General features: G+C 60.8%; 1 protein-coding gene across 2 annotated transcripts; it reads left to right on the top strand.

Moving 5' to 3' along the window:
- Positions 1 to 5068: 5068 nt before the first annotated feature.
- On the top strand, positions 5069 to 11573 carry SH2D2A (SH2 domain containing 2A). 2 transcript variants are annotated; one of them, XM_054507870.2, is made up of 9 exons: positions 5069 to 5188; positions 5727 to 5941; positions 6649 to 6833; positions 7401 to 7490; positions 7631 to 7799; positions 8199 to 8342; positions 8534 to 8824; positions 10441 to 10612; positions 11077 to 11573. In XM_054507870.2, the coding sequence occupies exons 1-9, from the start codon at positions 5155 to 5157 to the stop codon at positions 11100 to 11102; spliced, it is 1326 nt and encodes a 441-aa protein (XP_054363845.1). In that variant the 5' UTR covers positions 5069 to 5154; the 3' UTR covers positions 11103 to 11573. The 2 variants fall into 2 exon arrangements, with proteins under 2 accessions (XP_054363845.1, XP_064449815.1); XM_064593745.1 differs by having other exon boundaries at positions 10441 to 11573.
- The last annotated feature ends 5538 nt before the right edge of the window (positions 11574 to 17111 follow it).

The following is a 17111-nucleotide window of genomic DNA, read 5'->3' as shown; positions in this document are numbered from 1 at the left end:
CTCCTCCACCCTCCTCTACCCATCCCTGCTCCTTTATCTGGAGGATCACCTGTTCCTCCTAAACCCACCTCTTCTCTGAAGGCTTTCTTGGCCTCGTGCAACCTGGCTCCAGGCAGAGTGGCCCACACCCCACCCACCCCGGCTTCTAGTTAATTCCTTTTTTTTTTTTTTTAAGATTTTATTTATTTTTCAACAGAGGGAGAGAGACAGCGAGAGAGGGAACACAAGCAGGGGGAGTGGGAGAGGGAGAAGCAGGCTTCCCGCTGAGCACGGAGCCCGATGTGGGACTCGATCCCAGGACCCTGGGATCATGACCTGAGCTGAAGGCAGACGCTTAATGACCGAGCCACCCAGGCGCCCTAGTTAATTTCTATCATTCCGAATTACCTGGGTTGTGTAGCCCTTAAAACTCTCACGTGCTCCAGCACAGAACAGATTTTCAATAGATTTTCAATCAGCCGCTGGATGACTTTGGGACAAAGCAGCTAAGGGCAGAGAGGCAGAGAGGGAACACGGCCTCTGGAGCTAGACCCGAACTGAATGTTAACTAAACGTACTAGTCTGCTCCAGCAAGTCACTGATAGCTTACTTCGAGCCTCAGATGAACGCCTTTGTCAAGTGGGAAGTCCACTGCCCAAGTCCACGGTGGAGCAGGAGGCCTGACGCTGGACATCCGCAGAGCCAGCCTCCTCCTCCTTGCGTGCGGGGCCAGCGGTTTTGATTTGCATTTCCCTGATGCTTAGTGAGGCAGAGCCCCTTCCGTGTGCCTGCTGGCCAACTGTTTGTCTTCTTTGGGAAAATGTCCATCCAGATCCTCTGCCCATTTTTGAATCACATTGTTTGGCTTTTTGCTATGGAGTTTTATGAGTTCTTCATATATTTGGGATCTTAATCCCTTACTGGAGACACGATTTGCAAATATTTTCTCCCATTCAGTAGGTTGCCTTTTCATTTTGTTGGTGGTTTCCTGTTCTACAGAAGCTTGTTAGTGTGATGGGGTCCCACTTGTTCGCTTTCGCTGTTGTTGCCTTTGTTTTGGGTGTGAAACCCATAGAGTCATCACCAAGACTGATGTCCTATGCTTTTAATCTCAGGTCTTTAATCCATTTTTTTTTAAAGATTTTATTTATTTGAGAGAGAGAGAGCACAAGCAGGGGGAGCTGCAGAGGGAGAGGGAGAAGCAGACTCCCCGCTAAGCAGGGAGGCTGACACGGGGTTCCATCTCAGGACCCCAAGATCATGACCTGAGCCAAAGTCAGACACTTAACCGACTAGCCACCCAGGCACTCCTTTTTAATCCGTCCTGGGTTAATTTTTGTTTGTGGTATGAGATTGGGGTCCGGTCTCATTCTTTTGCATGTGGCTGTCCAGTTTTTCCAACATCGTCTATTGACGAGACCACCCTTCCCCCATGTGTATTCTTGGCTCCTTGGTCATAAATTGATTGACCGTAGTGCTTGGGTTATTTCCGGGCTCTCTCTTCTGTCCCATTGATGTGTGTCTGGTTCATACCAGTGCCGTTCTGCTTTGATTACTATAGTTTTGTGATATCGTTTAAATCAGGAAGCCCGATGCCTGCAGCTTTGTTCTTTCTCAAGATCGTTTTGGCTATTCTGAGTCTTTGGGATTACATACACATTTTAGAATTGTCTGTTCTATTTCTGTGAAAAGTGCCATTGGAATTTTGATAGGGACTGCATTGAATCTATAGATTGCTTTGGGTAGTACGGACATTCACCCATGATTTCTCATCACGGCCCAACCTGGATGCCCCCTAAACTGCACCCCCCTCTTAGCCTCCACCCCCTGTCACCCCCATCAGAAGACAGCTCTCTCCCCTGAGGTCCTGGAGGATGCACATGGCTCTGGGCATGACTGCTTTGAATTGCCAAGTCTCTTCCTTGGTCCTGCCTACCTTATGATGCAAGCTCCTTGAGGGGAGAGGACGGGCTTTGAAATTTGGTGTGTGGACTGTATCATGTCCCCTCAAAACTCATTCGTTAAAGACCTAACCCCCGGGACGCCTGGGTGGCTCAGTCGTTAAGCGTCTGCCTTCGGCTCAGGTCATGATCTCAGGGTCCTGGGATCGAGCCCCGCATCGGGCTCCCTGCTCCGCGGGAAGCCTGCTTCTCCCTCTCCCCCTCCCCCTGCTTGTGTTCCCCTCTTGCTGTGTTTCTTTCTGTCAAATAAATAAATAAAATCTTTAAAAAAAAAAAAAAAAAAGACCTAACCCCCAATGTTACTGTATGGAGAGATAGGGTCTTTAAAGAAGTAATTAAGGTGGGACACTTGGGTGGCTCAGTCGGTTGAGCATCTGCCTTCCATCAGGTCATGATCCCAGGGTCCTGGGATCGAGTCTTGAATCAAGGTCCTTGCTCCATGGGGAGCCTGCTTCTCCCTTTGTCTGCCGCTCCCCCTGCTTGTGCTCTCTCTCTCTCTCTCTCTCACTCTGACAAGTAAAATCTTAAAAAAAAAAAAGTAATTAAGGTTAAATGGGGTCATAAGGGTGGGGTCCTGATTGGCTAGGACGGGAGTCCTTGTAAGAAGAGGAAGGGACACCTGGGATATCCCCCAGCCCGCGCTGCACGAGCACAGAGGAAGGGCCGTGCGAGGACACAGCAAGAAGGCACCCATCTGCAAACCAAGACGAGAGTTCTCACCAGAAACCAACCCTGCTGACACCTTGACCTTGGAATTCCAGACTCCAGAACAGTGAGAAAACAAATTTCTGCTGTTGATGCCCCCCCCCCAATCTGTGATATTTCATTATGGCAGCTCAGAGTAATACATGTGGGGCCTCAGGGAAAGCATCCTGGGCTGGGGCGGGGGGGGGGGGGGGTCACACAAACCGTCAAGCACGCACCTGATCCCTGCCCAGCAGTGTGCAGGGCTGAGGGGCCCCCGACCCCGGCCTCCACAAGCCCAGCCAGAGGGGAGACCTGCAGTGTGGACCTCGCCCCAGCCGTGAGGGAACAGTGCCCCTCACAGAGCCGGGAGCCGGCAGCAAAGAAGGGACCGCACCTGAGCCCTCCTCTTCGTCGGACAGACCCTCTGCTGGCTCGGCACCCACCTAGTGCTGGAATGCCAAGAGGTGTTCTTGCCCCATTTTCCAGAGGGGCACCTGAAGCTTGGAGGGATGGAGCGATTGCCCAGGCTGAAGCCCGGCACGAGGCAGAGGGGATGGTCACAGCCTCAGAGAGACTAAGGCTCTCCCCACACCCCCCATCCAACAGAGGTCGAGGCCCACACACGAGGCTCCAGCTGCTGGGGCTGTGGGTCTGGGCCAGGCCTCCAGACCAAGAGCGTGGGGGTGATTCCATTTGAAAGGTGGAAACTGCTTCTGCTGTAGGGCTTCCGGAAGCCGGCCGGGCGAGCAGGACCGGCCACGGAGCACCAGCCACAGAGGCCCGGCGTCCGACGGGCCGTCACGGTACAGCGAGGTGTTTGGGGAGGATGTCGAGGGCACCTCTCGGTCTTGTCGCCAACCCCTGGGGGCGGGGGCCAGGTTAAGGCGACAGTGTTTCAGGAAGAGGGAGCGGGCAGCTGTGGGGAGGTAAGGCCCCGGCGTGTGGGTGGTGACAGTGGGGAAAGCGCTCCCCTGCCCGGGGCTGGTGGGCAGGTGGCTCTTCGGGCTGCAAGCCAGGTGTCCAGACTCCTTCCTGGGCCCAGGGCAGCAGATAACCCAGCTGCGGGGACCACTGCTGCAGCCCCTAAGCCAGCCCGGCCCCAGCCCCGCATTCCCCTGCAGCTGCCGGTTCCTTCTTACACACATTTGCCACGCTGCTGCCTCTTCTAGAAACACCTTTGTCCGCCTTCTTCCACGCTGCTCGCCCGCCACAACTCCGCACAGTCTCCCCCTCTGACGTCCCAACGCCCCATGCACACATGCACGCCAGGCCAGCCCGGCTCCCACAGCGCCAGCCGCACCACTGTGTCTCACAAGCAAGATCTGTTGGCAGGCACAGCTACCCCCCCGCCCCCCCGCATCTTGAAGCAAGATCCTTTTGCTCTCTGGGTTCTTGGCACCAGGAACAGTGCCTGGCACTTAGTCCTGGATTGTTGGCTTAAATCACGGTGAAATTAGTAAAGGAAGATCTAGTTTCTAATCCCAACTTCTGAGACACTGAAACACGTGGCCACAGCACTTAACTTCTCTGAGCTTCAGTGTACCCTTCTGGGAAATGGGGGTAATGTTCCCTGTCCTTCATTGGCGAGCATCAAATGAGAGCAATGGGACTGGTCTCTGGTGTGGCAGGAGGTATAAGCACACTGTTACTTTAAGAAGTCAGCATCGGGCGCCGGGGTGGCTCAGATGGTTGGGCGTCTGCCTGCGGCTCAGGTCACCGTCCCAGGGTCCTGGGATCGAGTCTCGCATCGGGCTCCCTGCTCCGCAGGAGCCTGCTTCTCCCTCTGCCTCTCTCTCTCTCTGTCTCTCATGAATAAATAAATAAAATCTTAAAAAAAAAAAAGTCAGCATCGATGTTCCAATAACTGCTAATAATGTTGCTTCTGATCACCACCTGCTTCCCCCAGAACGGTCCCTCCCTCCCCCAGGATTGCTGGGTTTTGCCCTAACCCAGCTTCATTATCTGCTGGAAGGTGAAGGATGAGGTCTGCCCCACATCCTTCCTGTTGCAGCCCTGCCCCCTTCACTCCTCATGTGTCCTAAGAGCATAATCCTGCGTAGGAATCTCCCAGGAGCCCGAAGCCCAGGCACCATACTAGGGCTTATCCTTTTGAGTTTGACATCCCCATTGCTACTGCTCTGAACTGAAGCTGAGGGAGAGACAGGGAGGGAGGCAGAGAGAGAAAAGGGAGTCCCGGTCTGGAGCGAGGGAGTGGAGGGAGAAACAGGAGGGATCGAGGTCAGAGGGCAGTTAGGACTTCCCAAAACCCAGACACAGAATGATACAAATACCCACCACCGCACCACCACCACCTTCAGCTGCCTGGCTTCCGGGGGAGGGATAAGTGTCTTACGGCTTTCCATGACGTGGGTCCTCGGCCAGGGCTAGGGCTGTGGGGAAGGCGACATTTCCTGCCCTTGGGGGCCGGGGGGAGAGAGATGAGTTGCTGAGTGTGCACATCTTTTCAGAGCACGTACCCACACCCTTACACACCCCCTGCTCTGGGGCTCTGTTCTCAGGCCGGCCCATGGAGCTCCCCCTGGCCCAGATACGCCCCCAAGGTAAGTGTGAGGTTGGAGACTGTGGGTGGAGGGACATCCAGACCCCCATTACCCCTGCTGTCCCACTTCAGGGGTGAAGGGCCCCACCCCGAGCCAGGGCTGGCAGAGCTGACTGGCGGGGTGCCCAGAGCTCCTTCTCCTTCTCTGGGGCGCCAGTCCACTCAGCCCCGGGGACATATGTGGGACACAGGCGGCTGGGTCTGCAGAGTGCTCCTTAGAGAGGAAGGAGCAGGAGAACAAGGCCTGGGAGGCAGAGGATCTTGGCCATAAAGAGAGATCACGCCACCACCACCCCACTCCACACCCCTCGCTGTGGGACTCTCTGCTCCCCCACACCCTGTCTCCCTGGCCAGCCAGGGCCTCCTCAACTCCTTACTCCTCCCCCGTGAGAGACGCCCTGGGGTCCCACCTGCATTTCTCCTCTTGTGACTATCCCTGTCCTCCAGGTCCCTGGTCAGAGGCATGCGGGGCCCCTGGGAGCCTGGAGGAGGGGCAGTCCCTCCCCGAGAAACCCCAGCTGTCCTCTTTGTGCTAATAGGAAGCGGCCGAGCCCCTGCCCCTACCTTCAGCACCTTCCAGCCCGTGGAACTACCCTGCAGGACCTGCCAGGACGTGGGCCTGCTTCAGGGGCCCAGACTCCAGGCCCTGAAGGCTGAGGAGGCCCAGCCCAGCCCCAGGGTCGAAGTTGTCCATGCTGCGGCAGGTGGGAACTCGGCTGGCACAGCGTCCTCCTCGGCTCCCATCCCCCCACCGGTGAGGACGTGCAGATGGACCAAGGCCAACGGGGAGAAAGCAGGAATAATCTGGGGCTGCCAACAGGGCTAGGGCATGGATGGAGAGAGGGAAAGGAGATGGGGAGTATCTCCTTCCTTCACTATAGTGTCCCCTCACTGTCCCTGGGACGCTGGGGCTGAGTCCACAGGTGACCAGGGTACAGGGTACCGAGTCCCAGAAGCAGGCATCTGCATCTCTGTCCGTGGCCTCCACCTGCCCAGTGCATCCAGGCCTCAGTCCCTCTCACCCAGCAGTCCATTAGGAAGTCCTCCCTAGGATCCAGCCCAGCCCCTCCTACGGGAGGGTGAGTCCTCCCTCGTTCTGTCCTCTGGGGTGACAGGCAGCATCATGTCCCTCGTCCTGCAGGCCAGGGAATGATTTCCTCTCTTTCTGGAAGGCCTCACACTCATTGAAGCTCAGGTTAGGAGCTTACTGCTCCTGGGTTAAAAAGGCCCTCAGGCCCAGAGAGAAGTGGACAGAAATCCCCTAGAAACCAAAGCAGGTGGAGCTGAAGAAGGGGATTTAAGCTGGACCCTGAGAGGCACTTTCTGGGCAGTTATGGCCTAAAATGGGCAACTGGGATGGGGAGCAGGGGTGAGGCTGAGGAGGCGGCAGTGGGATGGCATCAGGAGGAAGCCCATGAATCATGGTTATTTCCCCCTCCTTGAACTTTTCCCCTGTTCCAGGCATCTCCTCAACTCCCAGGGGCTGCCTCCGGCCCAGAGGATGCTGGGAAGGCCGAGGAGGGGCTTGAGGAAGGAGGCCAGTCCCTGCAGGCCGAGACCCGGGCTTGGTTCCAGAAGACCCAGGCCCACTGGCTTCTGCAGCATGGGGCAGCCCCTGCCTGGTTCCATGGCTTCATCACCCGGAGGTGAGTCACAGCGGCAGAAAGGGGGGCCCAGAGACGGGCTGGGCAAGTCCTGGGTCCTGGGCCCAGCAGCAGTGCGTGCAGGCTGCAAGTCCAGCCCTGAGTCCTGGAGGCTCCCAGGCCAATCTCTGAGGCATCTGTCCTGGGGGAGGTCCGTGCAGAGGCTGCAGCCCGCTCGCTCTGGGGCCTCCGCTTCCATTCCTGTCTCTTGGCCTCCAGTCCTCATGGTTTCTCCGGTCTACCACCTTCCTTGTCTCCCTGCTAGGCCGTCCCTCCCGCCACATCTCTCAGCTTTGCTTTCCTCTTCCCCAGCCTGTAGTCAGTTACCACCCCAGGGTACCCCCACCAGGCTGCCCTCCAGGATGAGGCCACAGGAGGATGCAGGGCTGGGAGCTCTCCTGGGTGGGACCCCTGGCCCCGTGCTCTCCAGTCCCTGCGCAGACTGGACCCACATTCTCTCTGCCATCCCCACCCTCCTCCGACACCTGAACCTGCTTGGTTGGGGGCTGGGGTCCGCCGGAGAGCCGGGGACAGGCCCGAGGCTGGAAGAGTCTTCTCCATCGCCCACAGGGAGGCCGAGAGGCTGCTGGAGCCCAAGCCTGAGGGATGCTACTTGGTGCGGTTCAGCGAGAGCGCTGTGACCTTCGTGCTGACCTACAGGTGAGGGGCGGGAGCCCGGAGGCGGAGCTTCGGCCCCGGGGCGAAGTGGGCTGGGTGCTCCTGACGCGGGAGGGGCAGGGGCCGGCTGCGAGGGAGGGCCTGGCACGGCGTGCGGCTCTGATGCGACGGGCGTCCTCCAGGAGCCGGACTCGCTGCCGCCACTTCCTGCTGGCCCAGCTCCGGGACGGGCGCCACGTGGTGCTGGGCGAGCACAGCGCCCACGCGCGGCTGCAGGACCTGCTGCGACACTACACGGCGTGCCCGCTCGGCCCCTACGGGGAGACGCTCACCGAGCCCCTCGTCCGCCAGGTACGCCCGGACCCCGGTACGCTGGGACCCCGGCCGCAGGAGCCGCCTTCTCATCCCGGCCTGCGACCCAGCCATAGGTCCCTCGTCAAGCCTTGTTGCATTTTTACAACCACAGGCACAAATGGAGACTGGCCTGGCCTGTGTTCCGGGTGGAATTAAGGTCAATGCTAGACACAGCCTGTGACCAGAGCTACTACCCCCACCACCACCCCCGTTGGTCCCCTTGCTATCTCCATCCCCTGTTCCTCACCCAGGGAGCCCCACCAGGTCCACATTTCTGTGCCCCTCCCCCACACATCCTCCACCAGCACCAGCTTGCTTTGTCCTCCTGGATCCCCTGGCCACCCCACCCACCATCCCACTGCACCAAATCCCTGAGGCCTCGTTCCTTCCCAGCAGACGCCTGAGCCTGCAGGACTTTCCCTGAGCACTGAAATGTCAGACTCTGGAAACAAGGACCCACACCCTCACTATAGCCGGACCGTCAAGAAGTCGCAGAACGTGACCCCCACGCCGAAGGAGGGGCCCGGGGAACAGAAGGAGGTATTGGGCTGCAGGGGCTGAGCGAGGGGAAGGGGGCGCGGCAAAGGGAGGGTCCAGCGCTGGGGCAGGGCCTGCGGGAGGGGAGGGGCCGCGGGACGTGGGCGGGGCCCCGGGGCTGCAGCCTCCGCCCAGCCTGGGTCGCTCTGACGCCCCCTTCTCCCCGGCCTGGCCTTCTCACCCTGTCTCCCCAGCCGCCCAGGCCCAAGCCTCCCGTGCCCGCCAAGCCTCAGCTGCCCCCCGAAGTCTACGCGAGCCCGGCCCCGAGGCCGCGCCCGGCCCCGCCCCCCAAGCCCTCCAACCCCATCTACCAGGAGCCTGACGAACCCATCGCCTTCTATGCCATGGGGCGGGGCAGCCCCGGGGAAGCCCCCAGCAACGTCTACGCCGAGGTGGAGGTGCTGCCGGGCGCTGGGGGCCAGCCCTGCGGCCTCGGGCACCTGGCCCTGCGCAGGTGCAGGTCCAGGCCCGTCGCGGGAGGCCAGGTAAAGCGGCGCAGGGAGCAGGCGGGCCGCTGGGAGGAGGTCCTGAAAGCCAGATTGGGGTGCTCAGCGAAGGTGTTCAGAGTGGATGCCAGGGTCAGGGTGAGGGTCAGAGGTCTGAGGCCGCATGGGAAAGACGGAGGCTCGGTCCGCCAGTAGCCCTTTCCCGGGCCCAGAAGTGGCTCCCTGTCATCTCCCTGCAGTCTCGGGACCGGCCTCCCCTTGGTCAACCCCCTCCACTTCTCAGAGGAAATAGTGGCCCAGGCCTGGGCCTCGCCCCCCCTCCCCAGGGGAGCCTGCATTTTTGTCCCTGTCCCTCTCACCCAGTCCCGGCCACCTGTATCCCGTCCTGTGCCACCATCTTGGCTCCAACCATCATCCTGTCTTCCTGATTGGAACTTGGGCCTCTCCCGCTCTGGCTCCCTCCCCTCCGCCTTCAAGGCCCACCATCCTGAGGAAGAAGAGCCCTTGGAGTCCCTCGTGTCATCTCAGATGAGCTCAGGGGAGGGGGCACCTGCACACCTGCTCCTCCTCACACTGCCCCCTCCCACTTCCACCCCCCCCCCCACCTCCCCTGTCCTCTGATCCTGTGAGTCAGTGTCCCAGTCCAGGGCTGCACTGGACCTCCCGGGCACTCCCACCCTCTCCCTGGGCCTCTGCCCCCCTCCGCAGGCCCTTCCCCACCGTCCCTGCGATGCCCCAGGCCTGCCTCAGCCCCTGAGCCTGTACCCCCACCCCCACCCCCTGCTGCAGCGCTAGAGATGAGCCAGCAGCCCACCCCTGTCCGTGCCCACTGTCCTCCAGGCTCCCGCTCAGCCCCCAGCGCCCCACGGCCTCCTGAACTCCACACAGCAACCCGCTCTCACCCTTCTCCCCAGACTGCCCCTCCTCTATCTCCCAGCCGGACTGATGACTCTCCAGCCACCTGACTGTCCAAGCTAGAAGCCCCAGGGCTCCCTCGACATCCCCTCCCCATCCCGACTCCTCATAGGCCCCGATTCCTGCTGGGTCCCTTTCCCTGGTGTCAGCCTCATCATCCCTCATCAGGATTTCCCAAGAGCTTCTTAACTGGTCTAACCACCAGTCTTTCCACTTCTGACCCACTCTGCCTCAAGGAAGCTAGATGGTCTTTCTAAAACAGCTACCTGGCCCACGCGGCCGTCCACAGTGGAGGCAGAGGACCACCTCCACAGCTGCTCCATCCTCCCAGAGCTGTTCACGTCTCTCTGAGCACACCCTCCCACTGCCCGGTGACCTTCTAGTCATCCTTCAAGACCAGCTTGCCCTTCTCCCTGCAGACTTCCCAACACGACCACAGAGGCCATCCACTGCGCTTTATACACACCTGCTGCGCCACTGATCACCTGGGACCTGTCTCCCCTCTTCCCCAGCAGAGCGCAAGCTGCCTGAGAGCAGGGGCTGGGACGTATTCACCTGTCTCCAGAGCACCCTGGCACAAAGCAGGTGCTCAGGAAATGGTTGCTGAATGAATGAGAGCGGTTTAGACCTCCTCTGTGCAGGCCAACCTCCGTTAAGACCAGAGGACAGCCCCTGAGGCTGCAGGTAGGCCTGAGAGGCAGAGGGCAGAGGATGTGACCTCGGATCATCCTTCTCTGCAGAATTCAGGTGGCCGGCAACCACACTCTGAGAACTCTGTGCCTGGACAAGGCCCTCCCATGCCCCACCAGCCCCTGCCCAGCTGGGGGCACACCCTCCCTCACAAGCTTTCTAGACAGAGGACAGAAGACAAAGGACAGGCGTGGCTTCCCCTGGGGCCTCCTCAGGAACCCGGTGAGTCTGAGCTGGGGGAGGATAGCCCAGGATACCGGGTCCGCAGACCTTTGCACACCAGGCACCCTTCTCAGGAAATGTGTGTGGAACAAACCGTAGGCAATCAGAGCTAGCACGGACCCCGGCCGTCACCTGTTGCGAAGATAGCGCAAAGGTGTCATCTTGCATGCCAACTGCCATCCATTGGTCGTGGCTGCCTGGAGCACTGCTCTGGGAAGGATGCTCGGTCATCTCCGCACTCAGCAGAAAAGAGCACCATGATTGATTAGTGATGTCTGCTGTGGGCAGGGAGGCAAAAGGAGCAGTGTCTCCCATGCCCTTACTGATCCAGGCCAAGTCCCTGGCGGTGCAGATAAGGAGACAAAGCCAGAGAGGGGTAGTGACTCGGCCAAAGCCAAGGACTAGAACCCAGGCTTCGTCGTTCCCGTGTGGCACTCTCTTACCCCGCATCCTCCTCTCCACAGGAAATGTCAGAGATTTCCTCAGATAGGCAATCTGGCTACTTTCCAGAGTTCCACCGCACGGAGGTCTGGGTGCCGTTTCCCTCCTCCAGATCCCAGCTTAGCCCTGTTTCCTGGACAGATCTGGCCCCTCTCCCCGAAAGAAGCCTGGAGTTCGAGGAGCAAAGGTGGACTCGGCTCCCTTTTAGGGACACACGCACTGGTTCCGTCCCGGGAGTCCCCGAGAATCCGGGGGCTCAGTGATCCAAGGGCCTCTGAGGAAGTGTGCTAGGACAGCCCTGCTGCCTCCTACTGCCCTGGCTTCTCCTCCCAGAGTCTGATTTCCTTGGCCCTCTTGAGCCTTTGGGTCTGGGCCCTGGTCCAATGCTGCTGTTGTCTGAGGAAGGGTTTGGCGAGAACAGATGTTAGAACTTGTTTGTTGATTCTTGTCTGGCTAATAAATCATCGCCAACCACCTCTCCCCACAGGGATCCAAGTATTCCAGCCTCCTTCTGTCTGTCTCACACACTCTCTCTCTTTCTCCTATCGTGGAAGGTAAGGGGTTGAAATGCCACTGCAGTGAGGGGAGCAGGTCTGGGGGTTCCGAGATACCTGGGCAAGGGTCACAAACCTGGGGGCTGGGGGGCTGCAAGGCAAGGAACCGCAAAGTCTCTCTTGGCTGGGCTGGGCAGGTAGCCAGGGGCAGAGGGGTGGCTGCATCACCTGGGGGACGCCAGGAAAGAAAGAGGGGCAGGGAGGAGAGTGGTTGAGGGGTAGGCCCTGCACCCCCTTCCCCAACTCCCCTACCAGTACAGGACTGGGGGGCCTCCCGCAGTGGCTGAGAATCTGTCTTCCCAGCCTCTCGGGCTTTGGCCTTGCCCAGTTAAGGACCCCATTCCTCCCCTGTCCCTCTTGTGAGGCTTCTTCCCCTCCCTACCCAGACCCACTTCAGGACCTGCCACCTGCCCTGGGCAAAGCTCTGGGCTTCGACCCCCTGGAGGAATCTGCCTTGGGGCTTGTTTTTCTCTCAGACTGGGGCTCTCTGAGCCTGGGCCACGGTGTGCCCCCCAGGAGCTGCTCGAGGCTCTGGGTGCCCCTGTGGTCCCATCGGCGCAGCCAGTCCTTATACTCTGTCCCACGAGAGCCCAGTCAAGACAGTCTGGTCGGGGCCCCCCCTCCTGCCAAGGGGGCCCAGAACCTGCTGAGGCACAGAAATCCCGCAGACCTCCCCTGAAGAGGCGCTCCCCAGGCTGAGGTGGTGCGGGCGGCGGCCACGCCACCCCCAGCCTGGCAGCGGCACCAGCCCCCGTGCCTAGTGCCTCCCCCACACACACACACCCCGCCTTCCCAGCCCATGCTCATCGGCTGAAGGAGAGCTTCGGCTGCTGAGTCAACAGTCAGGGTTCCACTCCCTTCTGTCTGCAGGTCTCCTGAGCAAGAGGAGAGATGGGGAGCGAGTCGGACGGGAGGGGAGGGCAGGGGAGCAGAAGGCTGTCTCAGAGCAGACTGGGGGGGCGCTCCTGCGGGGATGGAGGGGGCAGAACAAGAGGCTTACTGTCAGAGCTGGAAGTCAGGGTCTGAAAACGGCATTTCCTTACACCTGGGGATACAACGGGCCGGTGCAGGGAGGGGGCAGAAATGCCTAGTGACCCCCGTTGGTGTTTCTGAAGGAGCAAAGGGGGGGGCAGCAAAGCTCTCCCTCCCTCGGCAGCGCCTCATGGCTAGGGGTTGGCTCGCCCAAGGGGTGCTGGGAGAACCGGGCGGTGGCATCAGCCAGAAGCCTGGGTGCTGTCGTGGCGTGGTGCTGGCTAGTGGCATGGCGGCCCTTCCCCTGCCCACTGGCCCCCACGGAGCGCCTCCTTGCTTGCACACGGGGCGGCTGGACAGTCAGTGAGGGACTCAGGGAAGCAGGACTGCTGGGGCTCCAGGGCACGGCGGACCCTTTGTGGCTGCTTTTCTTTTGGGTTCCACCAAATAGGAAACTGAGGTCTGCAGAGGGGAGGTGACTGGGAGCTGGAAGCAGTCAGGCCCACATCGGGTCAGCCCAATCCGGTGCTCCCCAGGTACCAGGGGCCCCTCCCAGGCCAAAGGATAAGACTCCCGGTCCTCTCAGGGCCTCCAGCTGCAGGCCCAGCCCCCAAGACCCGGGTGGGGGAAGTTTCCCCTGCTCACCTCACCCACCAAGACCCCTGCATCATCCCACCCACTCCATTCCCGAGCTGCGGCGGGGCGCTGTGGGGGGCGCTGCGGGGGGCTGCTGAGCCGGGTTGCTGGGGGGGGCGCTGAGCCGGGGTGCTGCGGGGGTCCACTGAGCCAGGACACTGCGAGGGTGCGCTGAGCCGGGGTGCTGCGGTGGGGCGCAGCGGGGGTCCGCTGAGCAGGGGTGCTGCGGCGGGACGCAGCGAGGGTCCGCTGAGCAGGGGCGCTGCGGGGGTCCACTGAGCCGGGGTGCTGCGGCAGGGCGTAGCGAGGGTCCACTGAGCAGGGGTGCTGCGGCGGGGCGCTGCGGGGGTCCGCTGAGCAGGGGTGCTGCGGCGGGGCGCTGCGGGGGTTCGCTGAGCAGGGGTGCTGCGGCGGGACGCAGCGAGGGTCCGCTGAGCAGGGGGACTGCGGGGGTCCACTGAGCCGGGGTGCTGCGGCAGGGCGCAGCGAGGGTTCGCTGAGCAGAGGTGCTGCGGCGGGGCGCTGCGGGGGTCCGCTGAGCAGGGGTGCTGCGGCGGGCCGCTGCGGGGGTCCACTGAGCCGGGGTGCTGCGGCAGGGCGTAGCGAGGGTCCACTGAGCGGGGGTGCTGCGGTGGGGCGCTGCGGGGGTCCGCTGAGCAGGGGGACTGCGGCGGGGTGCAGCGAGGGTCCGCTGAGCAGGGGTGCTGCGGCGGGGCGCAGCGAGGGTCCGCTGAGCAGGGGTGCTGCGGGGGTCCGCTGAGCCGGGGTGCTGCGGCGGGGCGCAGCGAGGGTCCGCTGAGCAGGGGTGCTGCGGGGGTCCGCTGAGCCGGGGTGCTGCGGCGGGGCACTGCGAGGGTCCGCTGAGCCGGGGTGCTGCGGGGGTCCGCTGAGCAGGAGTGCTGTGGAGGGGCACTGCGAGGGTCCGCTGAGCCGGGGTGCTGCGGCGGGGCGCAGCGGGGGTCCGCTGAGCCGGGGTGCTGCGGCGGAGGCGCTGCAGCCCGGCCGGGATGGAGAAGCTGAGGAACTCCTACAGGAGAAGGACTGGGGCAGTTTGTGCGGCAGGCGGTTCCTCCCCAGCCAGGGACCGCGGTGCTACAGGGGAAGGGCATTTCCCAGCTGGCTCCTTCTGCCACGGTCCCTCCAGCCCTCCCCCTGCCCTCCACACAGGACTTTCTCGGGCTCGGGGCACTCAGAGCTGAGAGAGGACAGTTTCTCAGCCCAGTCTGGACCTACAGAAGGCTCGCGGGGGGCACAGCTCTTCCCTCCAGCACCGTGGCCGACCTGTCGGCTCTCTGCACTTTTCCCGAGCTGTCCCCTTCATCCTGTGTGCTCCCTCAGCTCACATAGTACACGCTCAGGGAGGCGCCCTGGAAGTCTGGCTCCCGGGCAGGGGGTGACCCCTTCTGTCCTGGAGCACCACGCACAGCGGGAGGATTGGGGGCCAAGAGCTGAGGCCCCGCCCTCAGCTACCTCCCTGTCATAGGACATCTGTCCCCACCTGAAACAAAGCTGGGCAGAGGAAGAGGAGGCCAACAAGGCTAGGAGCAGGCTGCACCATGCACTCCGGCGCCTTCGGGCACAGGCCAGTGCCTCCCGGGGCCCTGGGGGGGGGGGCGGCGGCCTGGATCCATTCTGACCAAAGCCCTTGCCCTTCCTCCCTCTTCCCCTCGGCTGGTGCTGCCATTCCAGCTTTAGCCAAGTATCATTCCTATTCCTCGTTCTTCCCTCCATCCTGGTCTGTCTTCCCTTTGCTGTTTATCAGAACTCTACTACCTCCAGGAAGCCTTCCCAAATGAGGACTGTCCATTTCTAATCTGCATTTCTCTTGGTGACCAGGAAACTACATCCACCAAGTAAAATGTCACCTTTGGGCGCCTGGGTGGCTCAGTTGGTTGAGTGACTGCCTTCAGCTCAGGTCATGACCCTGGAGTCCCAGGATCGAGCCCCGCATCGGGGTCCCTGCTCAGCGGGGAGTCTGCTTCTCCCTCTCCCACTCCCCCCTCTTGTGCTCGCTCTCTCTCAAATAAATAAAATCTTTAAAAAAAAAAAAGTCACCTTTGGTAGGACTAAGAAGTGGCTTTAAAAAAAGTGGTGTAAGCTATGGGGCGCCTGGGTGGCTCAGTTGGTTGAGCGACTGCCTTCGGCTCAGGTCATGATCCTGGAGTCCCGGGATCGAGTCCCGCATCGGGCTCCCTGCTCGGCAGGGAGTCTGCTTCTCCCTCTGACCCTCCCCCCTCTCATGTGTTCTCTCTCTCTCTCTCATTCTCTCTGTCTCAAATAAATAAATAAAATCTTTAAAAAAAAAAAAAAAAGTGGTGTAAGCTATTGCAGAGCACAGAAGTGGGAGGCCAGAGGCTTACAGATAACTGGCTCAAGTCCATCCACTTCCAGAAGACGCTGGGACCCTCCGTGCCCAGAGCGCCTCCAGCTCCATCATGATGCAAGCCCCCTGAGTGAGGACGCGGGACTCAAGTCCCAGGGGTGTGGCAAGCCGGGAGGGCAGGGCTGCATCTGCAGCATCTTGGGTGCAGCAAAGATCCTCGGGATCTGGGGGCGCCTGGGTGGCTCAGTCGTTAAGCATCTGCCTTCGGCTCAGGTCATGATCCCAGGGTCCTGGGATCGAGCCCCACGTCAGGCTCCCTGCTCTGCGGGAAGCCTGCTTCTCCCTCTCCCACTCCCCCTGCGTGTGTTCCTGCTCTATGTCTCTCTCTGTCAAATAAATAAATAAAATCTTTAAAAAAAAAAAAAAGATCCTCGGATCTCAGACTTTGGGCCCTGTGGAGCCTACCTCACCACCTACAACACCCCAGGAGGGTGACCTCGGCCACCGCCCCCAGTGCCTCTGAGGACCACAGAAGTGGTAGTGGGTTGTTGCTCCTTCCCGAAGACTGGCTGGATGCATGGACGTGGACCACTACAGCCCCAGTGTCCCTGTGGGATGCAGGAGCCCTGTCTGGCTCCAACCCGAAGTAGGTCAGATTTCAGATAAGTGGGTGGTTTTCCTGTAACTGACGAAAGCCTCCCCTGTGCTTAATGAGAAACAGACTCCTCAACTTACCCAGCACACACGACCGGGGGCACGGGGAGACCCTCCCTCCTGCTGCCTCCCTCTCACCCCAGGTCCCCACACCACACGCTTCCAACTGCCCCCGTGGCCAGAACCTTCTGTCCATCACCAGGGCTGTCAGTCCTTCCTCCCGGCGCTTTCCCGTTGAGAAGCCTGCAGCAGCTGGAGGCGAGCCGCTGCGCCCAGTCAGCTCCCCCGGGCCGGGCACCAGACGTTTCTCCACAGGACTCCGCCAGAACCTGGTCACAGGAGCGGGAAGCGCTGCAGCTCAGCCCCTACCGGAGCCCCACTGCCCTCGGCAACACGCTTCACAGTGGTGTGCACGAGGACCCGCATGGTTCTGGCACCAGGGTGTGCACTTCCCACCCCTCGGGAACCCCGTGCTGCTGGCGGGCATCCCAGTGTAGAAGCGTGAACTGAGGCCCGTGACCCTGTCGCCCCCCTCCCGCTCTAGCATAAAGCTCAGGGTGCAGAAGTCTCCGAGGAGATCTGTCTAGCCCCCCAGCCCTCCACAAAGCTTCCAAACCAGTCAAGGCCAATGGCAATCAGTGTGAACGCGCATCCTCTTCAGGGACAGACACTCGCCACTTCTGCTGGACTGAATTTGCTAACGACTCTCTGGTGTCACGGGAAGAACCTCCTTGACTTCCTCTCATCTTCAAAGATAACTGAGACCAGCAATACTTTCCGATTTGGGACCACAGGCCTCTGCCCCACGCAAAGCTGTACACATAATTCCTAGGGTCTTCGATGGCCGTGAACCCAGCTTAGAAGGTGGGCACAGAGGAAAAGGCAAAGCCATCGCTGAGGCAGCTCATGACGGTTCGGA

Source organism: Mirounga angustirostris, unplaced genomic scaffold (assembly GCF_029215605.1).
Source record: "Mirounga angustirostris isolate CCGP_5_RB_7025 unplaced genomic scaffold, mMirAng1.0.hap1 SCAF_6, whole genome shotgun sequence".
NCBI classification, from domain to species: domain Eukaryota; kingdom Metazoa; phylum Chordata; class Mammalia; order Carnivora; family Phocidae; genus Mirounga; species Mirounga angustirostris.
The sequence above is the reverse complement of the archived record's forward strand: the minus strand, read 5'-3'. Positions and strand labels throughout refer to the sequence as shown.